This window comes from Cervus canadensis, chromosome 10 (genome assembly GCF_019320065.1).
Source record: "Cervus canadensis isolate Bull #8, Minnesota chromosome 10, ASM1932006v1, whole genome shotgun sequence".
NCBI classification, from domain to species: Eukaryota; Metazoa; Chordata; class Mammalia; order Artiodactyla; family Cervidae; genus Cervus; species Cervus canadensis.
Genome location: NC_057395.1, coordinates 17,762,725 through 17,783,121, shown reverse-complemented (window position 1 = coordinate 17,783,121; position 20,397 = coordinate 17,762,725). Strand labels below are relative to the sequence as shown.

Here is a 20,397-nt window from a genome sequence, read left to right as displayed (position 1 = left end):
TTTGTCAGTTGCTTCATTTGCTATTATTTTCTCCCATTCTGAAGGCTGTCGATTCACCTTGCTTATAGTTTCCTTTGTTGTGAAAAAGCTTTTAAGTTTCATTAGGTCGTATTTGTTTTTTTGCTTTAATTTCCAATATTCTGGGAGGTGGGTCATAGAGGATCCTGCTGTGATTTATGTCAGAGAGTGTTTTACCTATGTTTTTCTCTAGGAGTTTTATAGTTTCTGATCTTACGTTTAGATCTTTAATCCATTTTGAGTTTATTTTTGTGTATGGTGTTAGAAAGTGTTCTAGTTTCATTCTTTTACAAGTGGTTGACTAGTTTTCCCAGCACCACTTGTTAAAGAGATTGTCTTTTCTCCATTGTATATTCTTGCCTCCTTTGTCAATGATAAGGTGTCCATAGGTGCATGGATTTATCTCTGGGCTTTCTATTTTGTTCCATTGATCTATATTTCTGTCTCTGTGCCAGTACCATGCTGTCTTGATGAGTGTAGCTTTGTAGTAGAGTCTGAAGTCAGGCAGGTTGATTCCTCCAGTTTCATTCTTCTTTCTCAAGATTGCTTTGGCTATTTGAGGTTTTTTGTATTTCCATACAAATTGTGAAATTATTTGTTCTAGTTCTCTGAAAAATACCATTGGTATCTTGATAGCGATTGTGTTGAATCTATAGATTGCTTTGGGTGGTATACTCATTTTCACTATATTGATTCTTCCAATCCATGATCATGGTATATTTCTCCATCTATTTGTGTCCTCTTTGATTTCTCTCATCAGTGTTTTATAGTTTTCTCTATATAGGTCTTTTGTTTCTTTAGGTAGATATACTCCCGAGCATCTTATTCTTTTCGTTGCAATGGTGAATGGAATTCTTTCCTTAATTTCTCTGTTTTCTCATTGTTAGTGTATAGGAATGCAAGGGATTTCTGTATGTTAATTTTATATCCTGCAACTTTACTATATTCATTGATTAGCTCTAGTAATTTTCGGGTAGAGTCTTTAGGGTTTTCTGTATAGAGGATCATGTCATCTGCAAACATTGAGAGTTTTACTTTTTCTTTTCCAATCTGGATTCCTTTTATTTCTTTTTCTGTCCTGATTGCTGTGGCCAAAACTTCCAAATCTATGTTGAATAGCAGTGGTGAGAGTGGGCACCCTTGTCTTGTTACTGACTTTAGGGGAAATGCTTTCAATTTTTCACCATTGAGGGTAATGCTTGCTGTGGGTTTTTCATATATAGCTTTTATTCTGTTCCTTCTATTCCTGCTTTCTGGAGGGTTCTTGTCATAAGTGGATATTGAATTTTGTCCAAGGCTTTCTCTGCATCTATTGAGATAATCATATGTTTCTTATCTTTCAATTTGTTAATGTGGTGTATTATGTTGATTGATTTGCGGATATTGAAGAAACCTTGCATCCCTGGGATAAAGCCCACTTGGTCATGATGTATGATCTTTTTAATATGTTGTTGGATTCTGTTTGCTAGAATTTTGTTGACGATTTTTGCATCTATGTTCACCAGTCATATTGGACTGTAGTTTTCTTTTTTTGTGGCATCTTTGTCTGGTTTTGGTATTAGGGTGATGTGTTTGGAAGTTTACCTTCCTCTGGAATTTTCTGGAAGAATTTGAGTAGGATAGGTGTTAGCTCTTCTCTAAATTTTTGGTAGAATTCAGCTGTGAAGCTGTCTGGTCATGGGCTTTTGTTTGTGGGAAGACTTCTGATTATAGTTTCAATTTCCATGCTTGTGATGGGTCTGTTATGATATTCTATTTCTTCCTGGTTCAGTTTTGGAAAGTTATACTTTTCTAAGAATTTGTCCATTTCTTCCAAGTTGTCCATTTTATTGGCATATAGTTGCTGGTAGTAGTCTCTTATGATCCTTTGTATTTCTATGTTGTCTGTTGTGATCTCTCCATTTTCATTTCTAATTTTGTTGATTTGTGTCTTCTCCCTTTGTTTCTTGATGTGTCTGGCTAGTGGCTTGTCAATTTTATTTACCTTCTCAAAGAACCAGTTTTTGGCTTTGTTGATTTTTGCTATGGTCTCTTTAGTTTCTTTTGCATTTATTTGTGCCCTAATTTTTAAGATTTCTTTCCTTCTACTAACCCTGGGGTTCTCCATTTCTTCCTTTTCTAGTTGCTTTAGGTGTAGAGTTAAGTTATTTATTTGACTTTTTTCTTGTTTCTTGAGGTAAACCTGTATTGCTATGAACCTTTCCCCTTGCACTGCTTTTACAGTGTCCCATAGGTTTTGGGTTGTTGTGTTTTCATTTTCATTCGTTTCTATGCATATTTTGATTTCTTTTTTGATTTCTTCTGTGATTTGTTGGTTATTCATCAGCGTGTTGTTCAGCCTCCATATGTTGGAATTTTTAATAGTTTTCCTCCTGTAATTGACATCTAATCTTACTGCATTGTGGTCAGAAAAGATGCTTGGAGTGATTTCAATTTTTTTGAATTTACCAAGGCTAGATTTATGGCCCAGGATGTGATCTATCCTGGAGAAGTTTCCATGTGCACTTGAGAAAAAGGTGAAATTCATTGTTCTGGGATGAAATGTCCTATAGATATCAATTAGGTCTAATTGGTCTATTGTATCATTTAAAGTTTGTGTTTCCTTGTTAATTTTCTGTTTAGTTGATCTATCCATGGTGTGAGTGGGTATTAAAGTCTCCCACTATTATTGTGTTATTGTTAATTTCCCCTTCCATACTTGTTAGCATTTGCCTTACCTATTGCGGTGCTCCTATGTTGGTGCATATATATTTATAATTGTTATATCTTCTTCTTGGATTGATCCTTTGCTCATTATGTAGCATCCTTCTTTGTCTCTTTTCACAGCCTTTATTTTAAAGGCTATTTTATCTGATATGAGTATTGCTACTCCTGTTTTCTTTTGGTTTCTATTTGCATGGAATATCTTTTTCCAGCCCTTCACTTTCACTCTGTATGTGTCCCTTGTTTCGAGGTTGGTCTCTTGTAGACAGCATACATAGGGGTCTTGTTTTTGTATCCATTCAACCAGTCTTTGTCTTTTGATTGGGGCATTCAACCCATTTACATTTAAGGTAATAACTGATAAGTATGATCCTGTTGCCATTTACTTTGTTGTTTTGGGCTCGAGTTTATACACCCTTTCTGTGTTTCATGGTTTTGAAATGCTTTTGGATAACAAAGGCAACTTAACAAGCAAAGACCCTCTCTCAGTGCTAGATAAAATTCAAATGAGTGTGTATCATATGAAGACCATATCTGAATGAAAATTATTCAAAAATACACTTTGGTAAAGATTTTATATTTTTTAAGTGCATCCTATATACATACAAATCACAATGTGAAGAGAATCTTTCAAGAATGTATGGAGCCTTTAAATACTACTCAGTAATGAAAAGGACATGTTACAACTAAAGACTGAAAATCCTACATGCAGCAACTAAGATCTCATGCAGCCAAATACATAATTTTTTTTTTTTTTTAAAAGAACCAATTACCAATTACAAAACAACATGGATAAATTTTATAGACATTGCAATAAGGGGGAAAATGGACCCCAAAGTATATATATACTGTATGAATTCATTTATATAAAGTGTAGAAAAATCAGAACTAATTTTCAGTAGCTGAATTCAGAAAGGGGTTGTTTCTGAGGAAGAATTTAACTAGAAAGAAGCACAGGAGAGCTTTCTGGGGTGATGACAATGTTCTATGTCTTGTTTTGGGTGGCACTTACATGGCTACATGGTCCTAGTCAACTGTCAAAACTAATCAAGCTGAACATTTTAGCCTCTGGCTCCAGAGGGCTCCTTAGCAAGACAATCTCACTGACTGTAAATTTATGTTTTTGTCTAAGGTACACCCTTTCATTGTTGTTGTTGTTCAGTTGCTAAGTTGTGTGTGACTCTTTGCAATCCTATGTAGCTGCCAGGCTCTTCTGTCCATGGGATTTCTTAGGCAATAGTGGAGTGGGTTTCCTTTTTTAGGGCATCTTCCCAACCCAGGGATCAAATCCGTGTCTCCTGCATTGGCAGGAGGATTCTTTACCACTGTGTCACCTGGGAAGCCCATCTTTTCATTTGATGTTGTTGTTGTTCAGTCACTAACTCGTGTCTGACTCTTTCTGACCCCATGGACTTCCAGCATGACTAAAAGATTGTACTCTTTCAAAATCCCCAAATCACACCTTCCTTGCATTTTCTAGGAAGTCATTCCATTCTCAAAGTTTTCATAATGAAGTGTTTACATAATCTATTGTGTTCTATATTCCATTAAAAGTTAGATACTCTATTGTAACATTTCTTTTATTTGTATTTATAAATCTATCCCTGACTAGAGTGTGTGCCTGTAGAGATGGGGACCATACATCGTCTTTCTCTAGTGCTTCACTGCCAAGAACACAGTAGGTCCACAAAAAACATTTGCTGAGGATGTGAAAGCTGATGTCAGTGCTGACACAGCTTCCGCCTGTGCCATGCCTTTACAAGGTCCACCTCAGAGGCCCCCTGCAGCCATTGACTGTCCGTGCTGAGGGCTGCTCGAGTCTCTACCTGAAGGTGTCTTCTGGCTGCTGGGGAAGGCTTGGTCACACATGGGGAGGCTAGATTTTGCCAGGAATTGACTCTTATGAGCAGCTTGCAACCAGGGAGGGGATGGAGTTGGTGGACAGATGGCCCAGCTTCCCTGCACCATGGAGGCACACTTTTAGCTGTGTCCTATGAAGTCACTTCCCTGGCAGGCAGCCCCAGCAGATCTGAACCCCAGTTGCCCACAAGCAACTGGTGTGTTCACTAACACACCTTCTCTTGGCTTCTCTCTTGTGTTATTGGAAGCTGGAAAGTTTATAATTTACTACATAGTGATAGAAGATGAGTACAGATTCTGGTGCCTGGAAGTGGGGTGCTGCTGTAACAAATACCTAAAACCCGAGTATTTGCTAGGGCTGTCATAATAAAGTACAATAGGCTGGTGGATTAACCAACAGACATTTATTTCCCACAGTTCTGGAAGCTGGAAGTCTGAGACCCAGGCATCTGTAGGGTTGCTTCTCCTCAGGCTGCTGACCTTGGCTTGCAAACAGACTTTCCTGTGTGCATCCGTGGCATCTCTTCCCTCTCTGTGTAAGGACACTAGTCCTCTCAGATTAGGATGCATCCTGACAGCCTCATTTAATCTTAACTACCTCCCTTAAAGATCCTATTACCAAATAAAATCACACTGGGGGTAGGGACTTCAGCATGTGGCTTTTGGAGGGGATTCAACCCATAACAACACAGGGATTTTGCAACCAGAAGTGGATGGAGGCTGGAGGGATGTTGAGAAATATGGTAGAAAATAATCTAACTTTCCATGAATTCTTACTAGAATCTGGACTTGGAAATGTGGACGGTGAGGGCACAGAAACAAATGAGGAACAATTCAGTTCAGTCCCTCAGTTGTGTAAGAATCTTTGCAGCCCCATGGACTGCTGCATGCCAGGCTTCCCTGTCTATCACCAACTCCCAGAGCTTGCTCAAACTCAAGTGTGAGTCAGTGATGCCATCCAACCATCTCATCCTCTGCCGTCCCCTTTTCCTCCTGCCTTCAACCTTTCCTAGCATCACGGTCTTTTCAAATGAGTCAGTTTTTTGCATCAAGTGGTCAAAGTATTGGAGCTTCAGCTTCAACAGCAGTCCTTCCATGAAAATTCAGGACTGATTTCCTTTAGGATGGACTAGCTGTATCTCCTTGCAGTCTAAGGGACTCTCAAGAATCTTCTTCAACACCACTTCAAAAGCATCAATTCTTCGGTGCTCAGCTTTCTTTATGGTCCAGCTCTCACATCCATGCATGACTACTGGAAAAACCATTGCTTTGACTAAACGTACATTTGTTGGCAAAGTAATGTCTCTTCTTTTAAATATGCTGTCTAGGTTGGTCATAGCTTTTCTTCCAAGAAGTAAGTGTCTTTTAATTTCATGGCTGCAATCACCATCTGCAGTGATTTTGGAGTCCAAGAAAATAAAGTCTGTCACTGTTTCCATTGTTTCCCTGTCTATTTGCCATGAAGTGATGGGGCTGGTTGCTATGATCTTCGTTTTTTGAATGTTGAGTTTTAAGCCAACTTTTTCACTCTCCTCTTTCACTTTCATCAAGAGGCTCTTTTAGTTCTTCTTCACTTTCTGCCATAAGGGTGGTGTCATCTGCATACCTGAGGTTATTGATATTTCTCCTGGCAATCTTGATTCCAGCTTGTGCTTCATCCAGCCCAGCGTTTCTCATGATGTACTCTGCATATAAATCAAATAAGCAGGGTGACAATATATAGCCTTGACGTACTCCTTTCCTGATTTGGAACCAGTCTGTTGTTCCATGTCCGGTTCTAACTGTTGTTTCTTGAGCTGCATACAGATTTCTCAGGAGGCAGGTCAGGTGGTCTGGTATTCCCATCTCTTGAAGAATTTTCCACAGTTTGTTGTGGTCCACACAGTCAAAGGCTTTGGTGTAGTCAGTAAAACAGAAGTTGATGTTTTTCTGGAACACTTTTGCTTTTTCGATGATCCAACAGATGTTGGCAATTTGATCTCTGGTTCCTTTCTGCCTTTTCTAAATCCAGCTTGAACATCTGGAAGTTTATGGTTCACGTACTGTTGAAGCCTGGCTTGGAGAATTTTGAGCATTACTTTGCTAGTGTGTGAGTTGAATGCAATTGTGCAGTAGTTTGAATATTCTTGGGCATTGCCTTTCTTTGGGATTGGAGTGAAAACTGAACTTTTCCAGTCCTGTGGCCACTGCTGAGTTTTCCAAATTTGCTGGCATGTTGAGTGTGCCACTTTAACAGCATCATGTTTTGGGATTTGAAATAGCTCAACTGGAATTCCATCCCCTCCATAGGAACACGTTATTGAAAATTGGAGGAAGGGGATTCTTGCTGTGTACTGGTGGGAAGTTTATAAAAATTGTCGTTGGAGTTATGTGGAAAGCAGAAACTATGTGATAAATCTCATAACATATCTACAGAGATTTTTCAAGGAAAGTGTGGTAAGTGCTGCCTGGTTTCTTCTTTCCGCTTATGGTAAAATGCAAGAGGAGAGAGATGCATTGAAGGAAGAACTTTTTTTTTTTTAATGGAAAAAAGAATTTCACGACTTAAAAGATTCTGAGCCTCTCCAGATGGCAAAGGTGAGAAAAGTTGTACCACCAACACTTAGTTAAAAATCAGAAAGAGACAGTCACACAAAAGGCCTTCTGAGGAAATTAAGGGTGTGCACACAGATCTTCTCGGTCAAACTACAGAATCTCTAGAAAACGTAAAGGCATTGCCCCTCAGTCATCTCAGGGGAGGCTGAGGTATGGGACAGTTTATCGTAACAGTATCCGTGGATATAGCTTTATACATGTGCCTAATGGAGGGAACCGTATGACAGCCACACAAGGCCTACAAAGTTTTTCAAAAATTGTCTTAATAGAAACACTGCTGGGACTTCCCTGGTGGTCCAGTGATTAAGACTTTGTCTTCTAATGCAGGAGGCAGGGGTTCTATTCCTGGTCTAGGAGCTAAGATCTTGCATGCCTCATGGCCAAAAACCCAAATATAAGACGGAAGTGTATTGTAACAAATTCAATCAAGACTTTAAAAATGGTCCACATTAAACACACACACACACACACACACACACACAAAACCCTGGCAGCTTGAACTGCAAGGGACTGAGATATTACGATAGGAGGCTGTCAGAGAAACCTGAATAATCATAACATAACCATTACTTCATGATTGTGTTACAATAAATATATATGACTCCAAGCAGGTAGCTTGCACTCTCCTGCTGGCTTTGAAGAAGCAAACTGCCAGAGCAGTTTCTCTGAAAGTAGACTTTCAGAGGTCCCAGTAGGAAACAGGCTGATAAAAGTCTCAACTGCAAACACGGGCTACTCTTCATGGGAAAAGAGGGCAGAATCAAGACTCTGAGAGGGCGGGACCTGAGCCACGGAGGATTATTCCCAAGCTTGAAACCTAATCAAGGAACTCCCACCATCTATCAGGCTGGATCTCTCAGCAGTATTGGACTAGGGACTCCTTTTAACCTTCCAATTCTCCTATTTTGAACCCAAATGTATATGGCGATTATCCTATGCCCAGTCCACAAGCAAGTGTTGGGAGGGCTGGGGGCACACAGTTTGTCTCTGTAGGTTCACCCCTGTACAGATGGAATGGAACTGTGCCCTTGCAGCTAGGCCTAATAGATAGCCCCCCAAGAGCTTTATCTACACCTGACCCCCATTTAACTTGAGACGATGCTCTAACAGGATGAGACGGGAGCTCTGGGCTGGAGTAAACACATTCTGCAGTGGGAGGGACGGTGAGGATCAGAGTGGACAGGCCCTCTAGTGGCTCCTCAGTGCCTCTGGCCTCCTGGTGCTCTTGCCTCTGTGTGGTCCCCTCGCCATGAGCCTTGGCAAGACCCGTGCCTTGCTTCTAACCAACATAACTTGACAGAGGTGACAGGATGCCATGTTCACACTTCTGTGTTATGTTATATAGCAAAGGTCATGGAATATATAGCAAAGTCCCATGGTTATGTTACATGATTTGACAATCATGATACGGCATTACTTCATGAGTGAAAGTGAGAGTCACTCAGTCGTGTCCGACTCTTTGCAATCCCATGGTCTATATAGTCCATGGAATTCTCCAGACCAGAATACTGAAGTGAGTAGCCTTTCCCTTCTCTAGGGGATCTTCCCAACCCAGGGATTGAACCCTTGTCTCCCACATTGCAGGCAGATCCTTTATCAACTGAGCCACAAGGGAAGCCCAAGAATACTGGAGTGGGTAGCCTTTCTCTTCTCCAGCGGATCTTCCTGACCCAGGATGGAACCGGGGTCTCCTGCATTGCAGGCGGATTCTTTACCAGCTGAGTTATCAGGGTCATGTTTATGTAATGCCAAATACAAAAACCCCAAGCATGTAGCTCTTACTCTCTTGCTGGCTATGACGAAGCAAACTGCCACAAGCTCTACAGAAGCAAGGAGGTGAATTCTGCCCATAACCTAAATGAGCCCGGATGTGGGTTCTTTCCCAGTCAAGCTTCTGGATAACCATGAAACCCAACTGATCTCCAACTGTAGTCCTGTGACAGATTGAGCACAGAACACAGATTCCACATTCACAGAAATTGTGAGATAATAAATGTGTGTTCTTCTGAGCCACAGCATGTGTGGTAACTTATTATTCAGCAACAGAAAACTAATACAAAGATTCTCAATAGGAAGTGAATTGTGTGAGTGCAACAAACTCAAACTAGCGCCATCCCGGGTATAGCCTTTGCATCACAATTTTCACCTTATAGGTAATAATGTGAAAGTGAAAGGCACTCAGTTGTGTCCAGCTCTTTGCAACCCCATGGAATTCTCTAGGCAGAATACTGGAGTGGGTAGCCTTTCCCTTCTCCAGGGGATCCTCCCAACTCAGGAATTGAACCCAGGTGTCCCATATTCCAGGTGGATCCTTTACCAGCTGAGCCAGAAGGGAAGCCCAAGAATACTGGAGTGAGTGGCCTATCCTATTTCTAGCAGATCTTCTCCACTCAGGAATCGAACTGGGGTCTCCTGCACTGCAGGCAGATTCTTTGCCAACTGAGCTATCAGGGAAGCCCTATAGGTAACAATAGTAGCATCCAATCAGGTGGATGGTGATGTGCAGCTTGGAAATGATCAAACTGATCAACTTCTCTATTCCTATTTAGAGTCAACAATATAATGCTCATATTTGAAATTACATGACAAAATGATAAAGATGATAGGATTTGACAGTACCCCCCAAGAAACCTACAGCTGCCAGCTTTGTGCCCCAATTCCTGTGAGATGCTAAATAAAAGATAAAATTAAATCTTTCAAGTTCTGAGTATGTATGGGAGTCACATGCTTTTCCCTTTGGATTTAGAAGGACTATTTTCAGTTAGGTTACCCCTGCCAGGAGAGAAGAGTTGGGGCAAACAAGGCATCTCTGAAAACAGCATCTCTGTATTTAGAGTTTCCCAGATATCAAAGCCCAGCCATTCTCCCTGGGTGAGTTCAACTGCCAGGAGTTCAGAGCAGGCCACTCCAGGGGAAGCCACACAAGTCTGGAGGCATGCCTGTGGTCTGAGTGCTCGCTGTTTGACCTCAGATGTGATTGGCTCCGGGGGCAGGGAGGCCACGTAGACAAAGGGGGGCAGCAGGCTTTGAAGGTTTACTCGCTTGCTCCTTGGTGCTTGATTCTGTCACTGTGTGGGATCTGTCCATCTCCTCCTTGGAGTGACAGCTGGGGACAGGGTCGCTGCAGGAATGCTGGGACAGGGATTTTCTCGGAAATAGACCTAACTATCAAGTGGCCATAAATTACTTCCCAGTACAAATGATGACTGACAATTGCTTTAAAATGGTACATCCTATTTATGTTTACCTTCAGGGTGACTACAGATACCAAACTCTTGAGAGGGAGCATCTGAGAGCATTTGTTCATGAGGCCTTAGTGGTCCAATTTTCACTGGAAGCCTAGGATCTTCTGTGTTCTAGGATCATGGAACACGGATGTCCAGCTGTTCTCTATTTGTTCCCTGAGCTGCAGTTGTGAGATCCAGTCATTTGTAATATAGAAATGCCACATGGGTGCTTGATGTTGGCCAGTTGAGAGCTCAGAGGAGGTTTTTGTTTAATGTCCAGCTCTCCTCAGAATAAAAGAAGGGGTGAGTACCTGCAGGGCTCAGTCTCCTGGGATAATTCCTTCTGCCCTGAAAACATCTGTTTTTACTTTTTTTGAGTAACATCTAGGCCATAGGCACTGAGGCTGCTCCAACTGTGAAGGGAAATGTCAATGTAGCTTAGGTGAAGCATTGCTCTAAAGGAGGAAAGATGGGGATGATAAGCAGTGGGGGTCAATTTTTACTTTTTTTGCTTTCAGAGGTGGCTGTGTGGGTGTTGGGAAGTGGAGGTGGGGTGGGAAGTGGTGGGTGTGAGGCATGCCAAATACTAATGTCACTTACACAACAGAAAACACTTTTCAGAAGTTTCCAGATTTGGTTGGATCACAGAAACCAAGATGGACAATAAACCTGACTTTGGCCTTGGCCTTACCCACTCCTCTGGGACTGAGCTCACTTGCCCCAGTCGCCTGAATTTAGGTAAGGGAGAGAATGGGCCAGGTGTAACATTTTCTTTCCACAGTCTCTGGTGCTGGGAAGGTTGAGAAGGCACAGTGAAGTTGGAAGGAGGTTTCAGAAAGTAATGGGCACCAAGAGAGCTGTGAGATGCCAAATCTGTTGTCCTCACTGGTATTAAAAGTGCAGAAATACTAAAACTTTAGCGAAGGTTAATCACCTATTCTACCAGGGAAAGCCTGGGTTCTAATCAACCTAACAGACACTGCTGTGGGTGTGTGTGTGTTTTAATTGGATTTGTAATTTTTTGTGACTTGTTTTCCTTTTTATTTTTTTTCATTTATTTTTATTAGTTGGAGGCTAATTACTTTACAATATTGTAGTGGTTTTTGTCATACACTGACATGAATCAGCCATGGATTTACATGTATTCCCCATCCCGATCCCCCCTCCCGCCTCCCTCTCCACCTGATCCCTCTGGGTCTTCCCAGTGCACCAGCCCTGAACACTTGTCTCATGCATCCAACCTGGGCTGGTGATCTGTTTCACCCTAGATAATATACATGTTTCGATGCTGTTCTCTTGAAACATCCCACCCTCGCCTTCTCCCACAGAGTCAAAAATATTTATGCATTTCCTTATTCCTTGGCTGTGTTGAGTCGCGGGTGTAGCATGCGGGATCTTTGCTGCGTCATGCAGAATCTTTTGTTTCGGTGCACAGACTAGCCGTGGTGCATGGCGTCCAGCATGTGTGGGCTTTGGTAGCTGTGGGACATGGGAGCTTAGTTGCTCCCCAACACATAGGAGCTTAATTCCCTGACCAGGGATCGAACCCGCACCCCCGCACTGCAAGGCAGATTCTTAACCACTCGACCCCCAGGAAAGCCCCTGCTGTAGGTGTTTTTAAGTGATATTTTTGATGAGAAGTTTTAGCATATAGGCAATCTGACCCCAAAGTTTCATTTATAATTAACTTTTTCTTTAGCCTCCAACTAATAAAAATAAATGAAAAAAAAATGAATGATCACTACAAGACACACATTACTTCTTCTGTAAGAGGTTTGTGCTTTTCTTAAATATCTTTTGATAAGCACAGAGTCAGAAGGACTTCCTGAATCTTAACTATTCATATCCTTTTAATTAACATGTCCTGAAAATCTGCAGGATTGCATATCAAATCAATATTGCTGGCACAGTATAAAATTGAATCTGACCTTTATATGTATCAATTTATTTTGCAATAGAACAATTTCTTGATCTGAGACCTGTGCCCTTCATGGACAGGGATTTAACCAATGGCCTGACTGTGGTTCACAAAGCCCGCCACCATCCAGTGTCTGAACGGACCTCCCCTCCCCTTCCCTGCCCACTCTTTTCCAGGTCCCCTGACCCCAGGCTACTTCCCCATGCCTGGTCCCGCCCCCAGGGTCTTTGCACATGTTCTTCCTTCCTCCTGTGAATTTCTCCCCCTCTGAGGTCTTCTTCCTGGCTCCCTTATCACCTTCTTGGAAGACTCTCTTCAAGAGCTCTGAATGGCTTCACCCTCAGATACTCTATATTATGATGACACTTTCTTTTCTTCATCATATTTATTGCTACATAGCTGTGTTGTCTGTTTATTTGGATGATCATTGTCTGTCTTTCTGTGAGAATCACAGGTCCTCAGGACAGGGACCCTAGCACTTACGGACATCCCCCTCACCTAGAGTGAGGCTCCAGCAAACATCTGTTAAATGAATGAGTGAAATTAACGTAAAATTTTCTGAATCCTGGGGGTTTTAATGATACAGATATTGTAAAGTAATTAGCCTCCAACTGATAAAAATAAATGAAAAAAAAATGGTACAGATCTCAGAACTGACTCTGAGGTAACAAACAAGTTTTGACAACCCTGGATAAATAGGAGGACATAAACTCTGAGACAAATTCTTTATCACCAGAGATGGTATTTTTCAGGTTTGGTAGGACTTTGTAAGCCTAAGAAGGTTTAAAAATAAGTATTGCAGCATGACCCAAGAAATTACAAAATATCTATTGAAATAATGAAGAAAGGAAGAAAAATGAAACTATTAATATTTTTGTAATAACCAAAGTATTAATATTTTAGTAAGAGGTTAAGTGCTGGTGAAACAACATATTTTATAGCCATTATGACAATTATGATATTTGATGTGTCTTTACCGTTTTTCTTTGCATATATTTACTTTCCTGTGTTAATGTGTGAACCAGCGAGGAAAACTTAAAATATTTCACCTGTGATGTTCTTGAAATATTTGGGAGCATGTGACTATTTAATACTTAAATGCATGGTTTGATTAATGTTACTAATTAAATAGTAGGTATTGGTATTTTTCTAAAATATTACTTAATAGATCCATAATTTTATCACATTGTTAAACTAAGTACAAATAGTAGAAGGTATTCTCCATACACCAAAGCTCTTTAGACAGTTGGGATCTGGTCACTGAAGCGTTGCAAGGGAAATACCAGCACCCTCATTTTATAGACAAGGAAACTCCTGTCTAAAGCAGCAGGGAGGTGATTGTCTAAAGCCACCCAGTTTGTAATTGGCTGACCTTGGACTTACACAGCACGTGCTCACTCCTTGGATCTCCTCTTCCTATTTCTAAATGCTTTTTAAAATGGCCATTTATCCTTTTTATTTTTTTATTGGAGTATAGTTGACTTACAATGTTGTGATATAAAGGCTTTTTAATATTATTCTCTCTGTGTGTGTTAGTTTTTTAAAATGATTTCTAGGCTATTAGAAAGGGTGATCATTAAGTTCAAGCTTCAGTCCACCTAAAAGAGTGGTTCTTAAAGTGTGTCCTCCACCCATCAGTGGCATCAGCAGCATCTGAGCGCTTGCTAGACAGGCAAACCATGGAGGCCACCAGAAATGAGTGAATCAGAATCTCTAGGGTGGGGCCAGGAATCTTGGATTTAATAAGATCCTCAGGAGATTCAGCTGAAAGTCCGTTTGAGAACCACTAGGCAAGAAAAACATGACCATTCAACCGACACTTTATATGAAAGTGTTAGTCACTCAGTCATGTCTGACTCTTTGCAACCCCATGGACTGTAGCCCACCAGGCTCCTCTGCCCATGGAATTCTCCAGGCCAGAATAATGGAGTGGGTTGCCATTTCCTTCTCCAGGGGATCTTCCTGACCTACAGATTGAACCCAGGTCTCCTGAACCACAGGCAGATTCTTTACCATCTGAGCCAGCAGCAAGGCAGATTCCTAACCACTAGATCACGAAGGCCCTTTATATAAAAGTATCTAGTTCAGCAGGAATTTTGATAATGTTGTTTATGACATTCTTGTGGACAAAATGATGTCACATACAAAAGGAGTTTCTCAAAGTTATTTTCCAAAAGTTTTATGTTTTAAAAGGTGCTCCCTACCCCCTCTCACCTTGCTTACATGCCTTTGGCTTGGGTAACTGAAGTTTAACTTTTGACACAATTCTAAGCTAACCCTTGGCTCTGGGTTTCTGAGATTTTGGAAATGTTGGCCAGTGTAAACTTGCACTGTTACCTTATGTGGACAAATTGCTTTTCAATGACCTAAATCAAGGTTCTCAAAGCATGTCCCCAGACCAGGAGCATCAGTGTCACCTGGAATCTTTTCAGAATTGCAAATTCTCAGGCTCCATCACAGCCCTGCTCAATCAGAAACTCTGGGGATAGGCCTGGCAATCTGTGTTTTATCAAGTCATCCAGGTGATTCTGTTGGACTGTAGCTTGAGAAACACTGACCTGAAAGAATCGACATAGAAGAGTATGTCCCAGTGATTTTGACATGTGATTTAAATAAGGTTTGGACTGAAGCAGCTGACACAACCAATCAGCGTGTTGGTTGCAATGGTGAATTTACATTCAAAACCAGCCAGCCTGAAGTTTACAATTCTGAAGAAACAGTACTTTGCCACCATCTAAGGAACTGTATACCTCTTCCACTACTGTTTTTATATCACAATCTCTTCTCTCATTTTCCTTTGTCTGTTTTAAAGGGCAATTTGACTCCAAATTAGAACTGCCAGTTCTACTTAAAAAAAAAAAAAAACTTTGACAAAATGGGCTTTAAACCTGCACAACTCTACCTATTCATTCCTTTCTATCAATTCATTCATGGCTTCTTATTCCAAAGAATATTCTGACTTCTGCAATATATTCTGCATAGTTTATAACTAGCCCTTCTCAGGTCATTTGCAAGGTTTCCCCAGAGGGGTCTTGTTTAAAAAGTGAGTTCATCCATACTTCGTGGTGTACTCTGGCCCCTTGAACCTATTATTTTCCTAATTCAAGGAGCTGGTACAGTCAGTGGATTAACTATGATACAAAAGTGCTGACAGCACCAACTGCATTCATAGGGTCTGAAGAAGGAGCAGCTCCATCTTAAGGGGTTTGGTGAGAGTATGAAGGATGGATTTCTTGGGTGTCTTTCAGTTAGAAAGCATTTAATTAACTCTGTTCTTTCTGGGGAAAATTCAACCTAGACTTCCAGATGTTCAAGCTGGTTTTAGAAAAGGCAGAGGAACCAGAGATCAACTTGCCAACATCCGCTAGATCATCGAAAAAGCAAGAGAGTTCCAGAGAAACATCTATTTCTGCTTTATTGACTATGCCAAAGTCTTTGACTATGTGGATCACAATAAACTGTGGAAAATTCTGAAAGAGCTGGGAATACCAGACCACCTGAACTGCCTCTTGAGAAACCTGTATGCAGGTCAGGAAGCAATGGTTAGAACTGGACTTAGAACAACAGACTGGTTCCAAATAGGAAAAGGAGTATGTCAAGGCTGTATATTGTCACTCTGCTTGTTTAACTTATATGCAGAGTACATCAGGAGAAATGCTGGGCTGGATGAAGTACAAGCTGGAATCAAGATTGCTGGGAGAAATCAATAACCTCAGATATGCAGATGACACCACCCTTATGGCAGAAAGTGAAGAAGAACTAAAGAGCCTCTTGAAGAAAGAGAAAGAGGAGAGTGAAAAAGTTGGCTTAAAACTCAGCATTCAGAAAACTAACATCATGGCATCCGGTCCTATCACTTCATGGCAAATAGATGGGGAAACAGTGGAAACGGTGGCTGACTTTATTTTTTGGGGCTCCAAAATCACTGCAGATGGTGATTGCAGCCATGAAATTAAAAGACGCTTACTCCTTGGAAGAAAAGTTGTGACCAACTTAGACAGCATATTAAAAAGCAGAGACAAAGTCCTTCTAGTCAAAGCTATGGCTTTTTCAGTAGTCATGTATGGATGTGAGAGTTGGACTATAAAGAAAGCTGAGTATCAAAGAACTGATGCTTTTTAACTGTGGTGTTGGAGAAGACTCTTGAGAGTCCCTTGAACTGCTAGGAGATCCAACCAGTCTATCTTAAAGGAGATCAGTCCTGGGTGTTCACTGGAAGGACTGATGCTGAAGCTGAAACTCCAATACTTTGGCCACCTGATGAGAAGAGGTGACTCATTTGAAAAGACCCTGATGCTGGGAAAGCTTGAGGGCAGGAGGAGAAGGGGACGACAGAGGATGAGATGGTTGGATGGCATCACCAACTCAATGGACATGAGTTTGAGTAAACTCTGGGAGTTGGTGATAGACAGGGAGGCCTGGCATGCTGCATTTCATGGGGTCACAAAGAGTTGGACATGACTGAGTGACTGAACTGAAGTGAAGTGATTCTTTTCATTCCTTGTCTGTATTTTTTTTTTCCACAGGCATTACTATGCCTGAAATGTGCAGAAATTCAGGACTGGATTCACACTTGAGATGTATTTTCTAGTCATTTGTCTTTTAGCATTTAAAAGTCTATAACAAATGTTCCCCCCTACAGACTGGATTCTCACACATTTGGCATCAAATTTGGGAAGCCCATTATGTGAGTAAGAGAAACATGGGGCTCAGTTAGGCAACTTTGCTCCACTTCTCAGTGGGGCTGATAAATTCTGTCCAAGAAGAAAGGTAGCAGCTCACCCAGGAGATGGAAGAAATGAGGTAGAAGATCCTCTTAGGTCCTACAGCCACTGGGCATGATGGATTATCACTGGGGTGGGAGCTTCCTACCTTACTGCCAGCCAGGACCTGCTAGGACTAGCACAAGTGAAGAACCATGGTGCAGTAGATGTCCCTCTAACCTCATCCCGTAATAAGCACACTCCACACTCCCTAACAAGAGAGCACATCCTGGCCTTTAACTAGGATGATACACTAAAACAGCTCCCTTCTAGAACACTCCTCATCAAATGGCAATTTCTTAAAGTTAAGAAAATAGCCCTTGTTTCATTTGGACATGCTCCTTTGCCATGATGATCAATAGCAGATAACTTTTTGGGGCACACTGCATCTTCCTTTTCTGGGTTTTATAAAAACTCAGAATATTGCAAAAAATAATGAAACTATAAAGCAAATTCTTTCCAATCTCGATTTCTTTTTAGATAAGTCCCAGCCTATTATTTAGTCATTAGTGAGGCATTTATCTTTTATTCCAGAGAAAATCATCTTCAATAGAAGGATCAGTTCAGTTCAGTTCAGTTGCTCAGTCATGTCCGACCCTTTGTGACCCCATGGACCACAGCACGCCTGGCCTCCCTGTCCAGGATACTGCCTAATATTAACAAGTAGAGTTGCTTAACTGGTCAGCTTCTATTAAATGTCGATCAATACCTGTTTAAGATGAGAGGTTCCATTTTGTCCCTAAAGATTTATCTTATTGAATATCCACCTCTTTTTTACATTTCACCTGGCCTGAAAAGTTTCAAAATCTTATCAGAACATAAAATTTACAAGATGCAAGATTAAAACACTCTGTATCAATCTTTGGGCAGGACAGACCCACATGTTCAGTACTAAAATAAATTGGCTCATAAGACCATGAATAAATGACAAAATCACAATTCCAAGTTACTCAGTGCAAGTGATCTCTTACAAGCATTTCTTGTAGTTTATCAGCTAGATTCCTTCTTTAAACCCTTTAAAAATACATCCACTGTTGTTTTACATATCATTTAAACCCAGTGTATTCAATATGCATGTTAATATAGAATAAGTTATTTACCTAGCTCAGATGCCTACTGATATAAGAAGTGAGGACAGAATTTGACCTATTGGATAACATGATGATAAGCTTCAATGATGTTTAATCCCCACAGGAAGACTTTGGGCAATGTGATGGCCCAGGGAATTCTTATCATTCTGAGGTATAGAAGTAAACTGCAAAGGCTGGGTTTTTGGTAGTCTCTTGACTTATCTGAAATGTTTTGGGTCTGATTTCCACTTAAATGCAATGATCCTGATGAACAGTCCTTTTAAAAATCTACTAGCTATTTGTTTAAGGTAAGTTATATCTTATTCCAGGAATCACATAATTCATTTTTATTTGAAATCTCTCTCTCTTAGACTATGAAGACTATATATGTATAATTTATAGGTATGTATACACTAATAAATATATTTTATTATATACAAAATATTTATGCATATGCATGTATGTGAGTATACGTACTAAAAATCATTTAGTATAGTTAAAACCTGTTCTTACTAAATTTTATATAAAAGCTTAGACATTCTGAGGAAAAATGCATAACAACACAAGGCTGCCTAGTATACTATCTACTCAGAGGTTACTGACAATATCTACCAGAGGCGGTGGATAATGTTTTTTAGTTAAAAGAACAAACACCATTAAAAGTAGGAATAAAAATTTCCTATTTTGTGTTTGCATTGTATGAATCTGAGAAAAAAAGACTCACATCTGAAAGCTGAGGTTGCTTTTCATGTGCTGCCATTTATGATAAGTGGTAAATGTTATAATCACTGAGGAATAATTGTGGATAATATGTGGATATTTAAAAACAAATACATGATTTAGGCATTTGGGAGCTCACCCCGCATCAAACGGGATCACGCTTTTCAAGCCAACTTAAAGAGCAAGCCCTCGTCATACCTTCATGGGCGCCAGCTGGATGGGCGTGATGCAGGAAGGGTCCACCATGGGCTTTGGCCGGTTGGCGGTGTCCGCCAGCAGGCTGTGCCACTGCTGCGGGAGGCCGGTGAACTTCTGCTCCTGTGGGTCAAACCCCGTGTGAACCCTGTGTTCAAAGTTGGATGGGCCGGATATCTCAATCTTTTTCTTTTTTTTCCCAAACATGGTGCAAAATCCTGAGAAATGAAAACAGAAAAGGGAGCGGTTTATTATCCTGCCAGCCAGAAGACCACAGGAAAATTAGTAATTCACTCATCGTTCTGTCTTTTCAGCTTTTCCACTATTAGCTGCAGATGATGCAAGTTGTACTTCCGAGTCTGTAGATGAGGCAACTTCATTTAAAAATTTTGCTTTTTCCTTATACTTGCCATGTGGAGTAGGCTTTCCCAACTCCCTGAGTTTGGTCATGTGACTCACTTTAACTAATGGACTGTGGAGGAAGAAAAAGCCCTTCAGTTCAGGGTGGAGATGTTTTAAGATTTTTTTGATGTGGATGGTTTTTACTCTCTTTACTGGATTTGTTACAATACTGCTTCTGTGTTATGTTTGGCTTTGTTTTCTTGGCCCTAAGGCGCGTGGGATCAAACCTGCACCCCCTGCAGTGGAAGGCAAATCTTATCCACTGGACCACCAGGGAAGTCCCCAGGGTGGAGGTTTTTGAAGGTATTGTGTTTCCACTTCCCTCTTACACTTCTGCCACTTGGCATGCACATCTCTCTAGTGGACGATAGTCCCTCAGCCAAGATTCTGGAAGGAGAGATGCATGAGGCAGACACAAATCTGACCCCCAGGCTGGAGTCAGACCAACAGCTGACTTGTGAGTATGAAATAAGTGTGTCATGGAGCCATTAAGACCTCATATTTGTTTGTTATGTGGTGTTACCAAAGCAAAAGCTGACTAGCACACAGGGAGAAGCATCTCAAAGTCTGATGTGCACTTAAAATCTAAAACAAGTCTATGGAAAAATATGTGTAAACACGAAGAATGGGGTTAATAATTACATTTGCCACATAAAATTTTATTAGGATTAAACAAGCAAACACTTGTAAGACAAATGTCTGAAAAGCACCTGGCACAAAGTGAGTGCTAAGTGCTCGTATGGAACATACCTCTGGATGAATATACCAGAGATTGACTGGTATCACCTGCAGAGAAGGGAGCCAGGGGGACGCAGGGAACAATATCGATTTTATACTGCATATTTAGAATTTTATGCAACGTATTTTACTTGTTTGAAACAATGCAGTTTACGTATTTAAAACCTCCTATGGCTTCCCTGGTGGCT

At 40.8% G+C, this 20,397-nt stretch overlaps 1 protein-coding gene across 2 annotated transcripts in view; it reads right to left on the bottom strand.

Annotated features, from left to right (window-relative positions):
- The window catches only part of PAK5 (p21 (RAC1) activated kinase 5), a 380,241-nt gene that overhangs the window by 87,604 nt on the left and 272,240 nt on the right, over positions 1 to 20,397 (bottom strand). For both annotated transcript variants that reach the window (XM_043480327.1, XM_043480325.1), the window contains one exon: positions 19,073 to 19,287. In XM_043480327.1, coding sequence (XP_043336262.1) covers positions 19,073 to 19,276 — 204 coding nt within the window. In that variant the 5' untranslated portion in view covers positions 19,277 to 19,287. The remainder of the gene's footprint in view (positions 1 to 19,072; positions 19,288 to 20,397) is intronic.